The sequence below is a fragment of the Caloenas nicobarica genome, chromosome 2 (genome assembly GCF_036013445.1).
Source record: "Caloenas nicobarica isolate bCalNic1 chromosome 2, bCalNic1.hap1, whole genome shotgun sequence".
In the NCBI taxonomy this organism is placed as follows: Eukaryota; Metazoa; Chordata; class Aves; order Columbiformes; family Columbidae; genus Caloenas; species Caloenas nicobarica.
Genome location: NC_088246.1, coordinates 163,587,020 through 163,594,517, shown reverse-complemented (window position 1 = coordinate 163,594,517; position 7,498 = coordinate 163,587,020). Strand labels below are relative to the sequence as shown.

The following is a 7,498-nucleotide window of genomic DNA, read 5'->3' as shown; positions in this document are numbered from 1 at the left end:
GGTGAGTCCTGTTTGGTTTGGAATCTGCGAGACCTATAAAGGATGAAGACTTCTCTTCTTGTCGTGCTCGTCGTAGCCCTGTGCACGGAGAGCGGTGAGTCTCCAAGGATTGCTTTCTACTAGCGATACCCCCCCGCAAGAACTGGGGCATGATTTTGATATTGCAGGATGACAAGGGGATTTTGCAGCATGAACGTTAGAGCTGAAGGGTCATTAGGCTCTAGAGAATATTCCAGTGCTTAGGACGAGAAACCAGGGGACGTGTCCCCACCAGAAGTTGGAAGGATGCTGAGGAGCTGAAGGGATGAGATGTCTACCTCACCTGACCCATGCAGTTCCAGCCCAGACCTTGGAGTAGTTCAGAGTGGCAACTGATAGACCTTCCATGAGAAGGGGGGCTTAGTTGAGAGATACACAGAGCTGGATAGGCAAAGAGCAATATGCACAATAAAGCTGCAAATTTGACATATAACTAATATAACTACAGCCTTTTTTTTTTTTACTTGCTTGTTTATTGGTTGCAATTACAAGCCATCATTACATAAACTGGTAGAGACGGTCATGCCACAAGAAGATGCAATTCTGGCTCACATCTCTTTCTTGCAGCTTGGTGCTTTAAGACGCAGCTTTGCCGACATTGATCCCAGGTCTGGGATGGAGACGCAGAGTCCCGTTCTTGATCTTGTAACTGGTGGATGTTGGGTTTTTTGGGGGGAAAGAGGTACTGGGAAGCTGTATTTTGACTCTGCCTGGCTGGGCTCTGCCAAGGGCCACTGCCTTTGCCTCTGGAAGACGCTCCATTTACCTGTGGGTCAGGCAAAAAACAGGGGGTGCAGCCCTGAATATCCCTCTGATTATTTCAGGGAAATACTTTATTTCCTCAGCTCGGGGGGCTTTTGCCTTATTTACAAACTGAATCTTTCTCAGGCTCCAGTGTAGGGCTTTACCTGCAAATTACTGACCATTCTGGTCCTAGTCTAGCAGAGTACTCAGGCTCACACTTAATTTGAGGCTGTAAATGTTCTTACTGTGGGACTTCACAAGCTTTAAACTTGGCATATGCTGAATCATTGTGCTCAATGGGGCTGAAAAAGTAGCGGGCAATAAAAGGATCCCTCCCTGAAGTTTATCAACTGTAACCACATTTTTTTAAAAAATATCATGTAATGAGGCAGCAAACTTACCAAAGGAGGTGGTGAAAATTAACACATATGCAGCACTACTTCACTGTGCCATCTCGCCAGAAGGCTGGTTGCTGTTGCAATTAATCCTGAACCTGACTGATTTTTAACGGTGTAAATCCTGCACCACCAGCACTTGCACTTGCTAATGTTTTACACATGTAAGTTGTTTACCTGGATGGCTTGAATTATTTGTATGAAAATTTTCCTTGAGGAATATTGTTTTTCAGTTAGAGCAGAAGTCTTGCTAAGCATAGAATGGAGAACTTCAAAGGCAGCTTGATTTAACTCCAGGGCCTGGTTTAACCCTAGGTTTGTGTCCTGAGTAGGACACACTCCTAAAGAAATATTGTTCCCTTCCCCACTCAGTCCTTGTTGCAACAGGTATCTCAAAGATGCAATAAAATCAGAAGTGTTTTTCAGTGTTATGAATAATTGTTGTATTTACCAGGACTGAGGGTCAAAATTGTGCTACCTAACCTCAGGGTCTTAACTGAGCCACCCGGTTAGGAGCTCACGTGTCTCCAGATTCCTCTGTGGTAAATGGTGGGAGAGAAACCTCCTGAACACAGAGAGAGGTTGGAAAAATCACCCCTGAAGCTGTTTGCCCCCTCCTCTAGCTATAAGTGTCTCAGGACAACTATACTCTTAAATTAGCAGCTTTGGGAGGTTGGGATGAAACAGGACTTGGGCATGCAAGAAGCTCCACTCTTTCCTCCATAGATTCAGGAAGTTTTTCTTGGAATGGGCTTGATTAAAGAAGCTGCATTAATTAAGGAATAAAATGAATCACATGTCTGGACAACCCAGTCTGGGGACTCCGCTCTAGTGTGGGGTTATTCTGGGAGGAAAGGGTGGTTCCTATTGGGGTGGAGCAGAAATGTGCCCATGTGGGTTTTGCACAAGAAAAGAGAGTGAAACCACACTGCTTTGAGTGCAAATAGTCTAAAGGAGGGTCCCAGATTTGAAAACAACAAAAAAATGTAGCCAGCAGTATCAGACGAATATTGAACGCAAGGACATCCAAGAAAGCCTGGAGATGGAAATGACCAAGGTAGGAAGAAAAAATTGCAACAGTCTTGGTATCTAGTCAGAGTGCGCCAGGTGCGCCAGCTTTTGAAATCGGAAGGATGTTGAGCATGGGAACAGAGGGAGATGGGATCTGAGTCACTGCAAGACCAGTTGTCTGGCCCCTGTGTACTCTTCTAGCTGCTCTTCTGTGGAAGACAACAGAGTATATGATGTGCAAGGATGACAGACCATGAGAGGCAATTGATGGTCAGTGTTGGGTGGCCATGGAAAGTGCAAAGGGGCTGTTAGCTGGAGTGGGGAGAGAAGACAGGTTCCACAGAAGCAGAGAAGAATGAATAGTGCCCTAAAAGGTATTTTTAGTGACTTCCTATGAAATAGACTCCATACCCTGGTTGCCTGGGTCATGGTCAGAGCTGGAGTTGGTAAGACGGTCGGGAGAAGAGAGCCTGTTTGGGCCACATGAGCTTGGCTAAGGTCAAACAAGGGCAGCAATGAGGTTGGGACATTGCTGGCAAAGGCATCAACAAGGGCAAAGAATCTTGTGTGAGAGAGAAGAAGAGTGAGGGAGATGACAAGCAAGGAAGGCAAAGGACAGTGCTGGTGCAAAACTAAGTTGGGCCAGATGTGATATAGGACAAGGGCTAATGGTTTAAAACTCAAAGAGAGGAGATTCGGGCTAGACATGAGGAAGAAATGTTTTACACTGAGGTTAGTGGGACACTGATCCAGGTTCCCAGGGAGGTGGTAGATGCCCCATCCCTGGAGACATCCCAGGCCAGGCTGGATGGGACTCTGAGCAACCTGATCTGGGTGAAGATGTCCCTCCTCATGGCAGGGGATTGGACTAGATAAGCTTGAAAGGTTCCTTCCAACCCAAATTATTCTATGATTAACTGGCCACTGATAGGGGTAGCCTGGAAATGTGAAGAATGAGCCTAATCCCCAGTGGGTGACATTACTGCAGGAGTGTTTGCTCCAGATAAACAGATGAGTAGGAATTTCCTCTTATCATGCAAAGAAACGTTCGTTCCCCAAGGATCTCTTTGCTATGAATGACTGCTTTAGCTTGAGTGCAAGCTGTTTTCATTCATTCACATTAGCACAGCACTTTGCTGATGCACAGTGTTACAGATGTACACATTTTGTAGTGTTAGGCAGTCATCATCCACAGATGGCTGTAAAACAGATTCTGCTGCAGCCAAGGGGGTGGATTGTTGAGCCCTGTCTTCTACAGGTCCTGGGTTGTCCAGCACAGGAGAGGTCTGAAAATGAACCAGCCACATGCAAACATCCCTCTTTCCAGAAAACACTGAGGTGAAGATCTAGGTCACTTGTCCCTAATTTGATATATATTGTGGGAGCATGCAGCAAAAAAATCATGCCCAGTGTGGTCAGTGAGGTTACCCTCAGGTGTGTCTCTCCCTTTTCGTATTTTAGATGATTTTAAAAATAATAATAATGAGGTTCTCAGGGACATGGTTTAGTGCTAGAGTTAGGTTATCATTGGACTTGATGATCTTGAGGGTCTCTTCCAACCAAAATAATTTTGTCCTTCTATGATCATTCACTATTGGGGTGTGTGGTCTGAGGAAGGATGCATAGGCCAGGACTCTTCAGATGACTTGAAGAGGATGAATGTGAACAGGAATCAGCTGGTTTCCTTCTATACAAGAACTAGTGGCCAGCAACCAAGGCTTGGAGGAGCCAGATTGGAAAGAAATCACATGAGCTTCATGCTGTAAGTGGCAGTAGACTGGGGAGCTCTTTCCAAATGCACACTTTGGATGCCAGATGTTTAAATGAATTCAAGTAATTATCCAGAAGACAGACCCCTTGAAGGTTACTAAATGAGAAAACCACACCAGTGTCAGGAATCTGAGCTTAATTTGGGTCCAGGAGAGTCGCTGGGGCCACGTTTCATATACTCAGGAGGGCATCTGCCTATGGATGCTGGGCTTGACAGATCCTCCATCTGGACCAGCACCATCAGTTCTGTGGGTATTTCTAGAGGTGATTGATGAGTGTTGGATGCTTCTTTTGCAGCTTTCTCCTTGATGTGTTTCACATGCAAAGATGCAACTTCCAACGTGCACTGTCTCAGTCCAACCACATGTTCTGACCATGAGAAGTATTGTGTCACAACCTACTCTACCATGGGATTCAGTAAGTGTGAAGCTTTTCTAAGGCTCTGATTACAAGAGGAGGTTCAGTACTCCTGAAGGGGCAGTATCAAGACATGGTGATGATGATGTCTTGCAATCTTGTACTGTACAAATGCATTAGATCTCCAGATTCCTGCCCTAGGTTGCACTCAGCTGGCACTGAAAACAGCAGAGGAGTCGTAAGGTCTGGAGGTGGTCTCCATAGGTCACATATACACGAATAATGGTCCAGTATGCCTAAGTCAAAGAGAAAACCAACAGCGTTAAGTACAGAACAATGTTTCTTTGAAAGAAAATGGGGGAAGAAAGGCTACAAGAGAGGAGGAGGGAAAGTTTGGGCACAGGATTGGGAACCAACAGCTTCAACTTTGAAGTGGTGATACCTTAACACTGGCCCAGGTTGCCCAGAGAGGTGGTGGATGCTCCATCCCTGGAGACATCCCAGGCCAGGCTGGACGGGGCTCTGAGCAACTTGATCTGGGTGAAGATGTCCCTGCTCATGGCAGGGCTTGGACTAGATGACCTTTAGAGGTCCCTTCCAACCCAAACTATTCTATGATTTTATTCCCCACTGGATATTGCACAGCCATTCTACCATTGAAGTTTGTAAAAAATACACAAGATAAAAACTCTGACTTTTCTCCCTGTTTTTCCTCTCCCTTACTTCAGGCAACGACCGTAACCAGCGCATTACCAAGAAATGTTCTGCATTTTGCCCAACAATTGACCTGAATATTGGCATAGCTGGTGTTGCTTCCAGCTGCTGCGAGACTTCCTTGTGCAACGTCAGCGGTGCCAGCAGTGTGAAAACCAGCTACACCATGATAACTCTGGGCATCTTGGCCAGTCTCGCCTGCATCCTCCGTCTGGGTTTCTAAAGGGGCTTGGTGGGGGTAAAGGAGCTGCTTGGCCTTGCATTGCAAGGGATCAAACCCTTCTCTGTACAGGATGAATGCCGCCCTGTTTCCCATACCTAACAGGTCATGCCCCACCAGCAAATATTTTTGCTCTTTCTGTGCTCAGATGGCAATGCATAAGAGCACAGCCCTACCTCAAAATGGTGTTTAGAAGAGAAAGATGTGATGTGGAGCCCTGCACATGCAGAAGGGCACCATATAGTCACCATCTCTCCTACTATTGGCCTTTATAACTCCATGTATTTTTTTTGCCTTCGTTTTGTCTGTGCCCATTCTCCTGTGCCGTTTTTCCCTTTATACCATTTTCTGCCCTGTATTATTTTGCTCTGAGGAAGCCTCTAATATTATAGTTGTTAAACAGAAACCGGGTACAATGAAGTGTTATTTTATTCTTTTGTGTGGCTATGTGGTATGGTACATCAGGCACAGCGGCTGGATGCAGCAACAAAAACAGAGGCATTAGTCTGCAAGTCAAATTGAAACAATGCTGAAATGTATTGCAATCACTACGCATTCACTTCAGGAAGCCTCTCTCCAGATTTTTTTTTTTTTCCTGCAGTGGCAGAAGTGTCATTTTGTGACTCCATTTCAGAGTATTCTATTTAACTTGTTTTCAATTTCTGTTCTGGGTCAGATGGCTGAAAGGAAATGGCTCCAGCAGGCAAACAGAGGGGACAAGGCAGGACTCAACAAGAAGGGATCTTGAGCATTAAGTTTTCTGTAAACTGATTGAAGATCTTCCAGTGGAAATTGCTTTTATAAAGGCATTATGGATTATTTTGAAAAGGGAGAAAAGTATCATGCATGGTGCTTAAAGGAAAATAATCAGAAAAGACAGCTTCTACTGCGTGTCTGCTGCAGTCTGGAAGTTTCAGTTTCATCTGTAACAAAATGCTAACTTTGAAAGTAAATATTTTAAGTTTGCTAGTCAAGTTTCCTGTTGGGGTTAAAATTGAAGGAACTTGTTCACCTGCACTGACCTTCCCTGTGGATCATCTTAGTGAGGAATGGGAGATTTGCTCCCTCACACCTTTCCAAAGTGAGTCACAGGAGGCTGAAATGCTTTCTCCTGAGCTGAAGAAGCGCTGCACTAGGATAACCCAACGAGATCTCCCAGGGTAATTAGTTGGGTGCAGCTCACCCAACTGGTTTCCTCTCCGTAGACTCATTGCACAGGGACGGCAGCTACACGCTTTGCTCGCTCTACCAGGTATTTGCCAAGAGCAGAATAACACTCAGAAACAGCCGGATCTTTATAACAGGTTTGCAAAGGAAATGTGGTCTCATGGCCCACACCTGCTCCCATCCCTTCTTGTCCACCCTTTCTCCCATCCACATCTGACCTGTAGCTGTGCACTCCCTGGTTGTTTTCTCTCCCAGCCTTCCTCATTGTATTCTTCATCCAGACTTAGTCTGGGCTTTACCTCCGACCTCTATTTTCTTGTTAGAACCACAGCTCATTTTTTTTGCCTTGGTGCAAAGGCAATTGGCCAAGGATGCTGTGTCTTTAGCCGTAAGAACCTCTGTTGTCCCCATGGTTTCTATCGCACTGTCACCCCACTGCTGAGCTGGCTCAGTTCTTCTGTCCATTCTTCTGCCCTATCTACTCTCTTCAGCTTTTTTCCCCTCCTGCCAGATCTAGAGATATTCAAGCGGCACACATATCTGAACATCTCAAACAAGCCAAGAACCGTTCCGTTGCCTTGGATGGCCATACTTTGCCTCATACCCAGGTGATAAGGTGGTTACAACTGAACTGTTGGAAACAGCCTCTATCCTTTGCTATCCACAGCTTTACGATTTCTTAGGGACAATGCTAGTTGGCACAGGACAAGGCCAAGCTGAGACTAGTGCTGCCACAGGTCTTGTCCTGCTGAGTTTGTGAATATAGACCCACTCTTGGCATTCAAGTTTAAGATAAGGTCATTTCTTGTGCTACTGAACTTCACAGGTGCCTCTGGTTTGGGTTGGGAGGGAAGGTGGCACATGAACAAAGGTATAAAAGCATGTGGGCAAAGGAGGCGAAGGCAGGTGTTCAAGCCTGCTCCTTCTGTGGAGGGTTTCATGCTTGTGGCTGCTGCATGGAAAAGTTATGAATGCCACTGGGAAGCCATAATTCCTGAGCCTAAGGGAGCAGCTCCATCCACGGGCACCATCCTGCCTGGTTTCTCCCTGACCCCATAGGTTTTACATTCCCTCCTGCCCA

At 45.8% G+C, this 7,498-nt stretch overlaps 1 protein-coding gene across 1 annotated transcript; it reads left to right on the top strand.

The window, feature by feature from the left end:
• Positions 1-5,687, top strand: LOC135985801 (lymphocyte antigen 6E-like). Its single transcript, XM_065629421.1, has 3 exons — positions 1-94; positions 4,257-4,376; positions 5,045-5,687. The coding sequence occupies exons 1-3, from the start codon at positions 43-45 to the stop codon at positions 5,251-5,253; spliced, it is 381 nt and encodes a 126-aa protein (XP_065485493.1). The 5' UTR covers positions 1-42; the 3' UTR covers positions 5,254-5,687.
• Positions 5,688-7,498: the final 1,811 nt, after the last annotated feature.

What these genes read in the sequence shown, in the direction of transcription:
- LOC135985801 (XM_065629421.1), top strand. Translation starts at nt 43, where the DNA reads ATGAAGACTTCTCTTCTTGTCGTGCTCGTCGTAGCCCTGTGCACGGAG. An exon ending in AGCCCTGTGCACGGAGAGCG is followed by an intron (nt 95 to 4,256) that starts GTGAGTCTCCAA and finishes CTTCTTTTGCAG; the next exon opens with CTTTCTCCTTGATGTGTTTC. An exon ending in CTACTCTACCATGGGATTCA is followed by an intron (nt 4,377 to 5,044) that starts GTAAGTGTGAAG and finishes CCCTTACTTCAG; the next exon opens with GCAACGACCGTAACCAGCGC.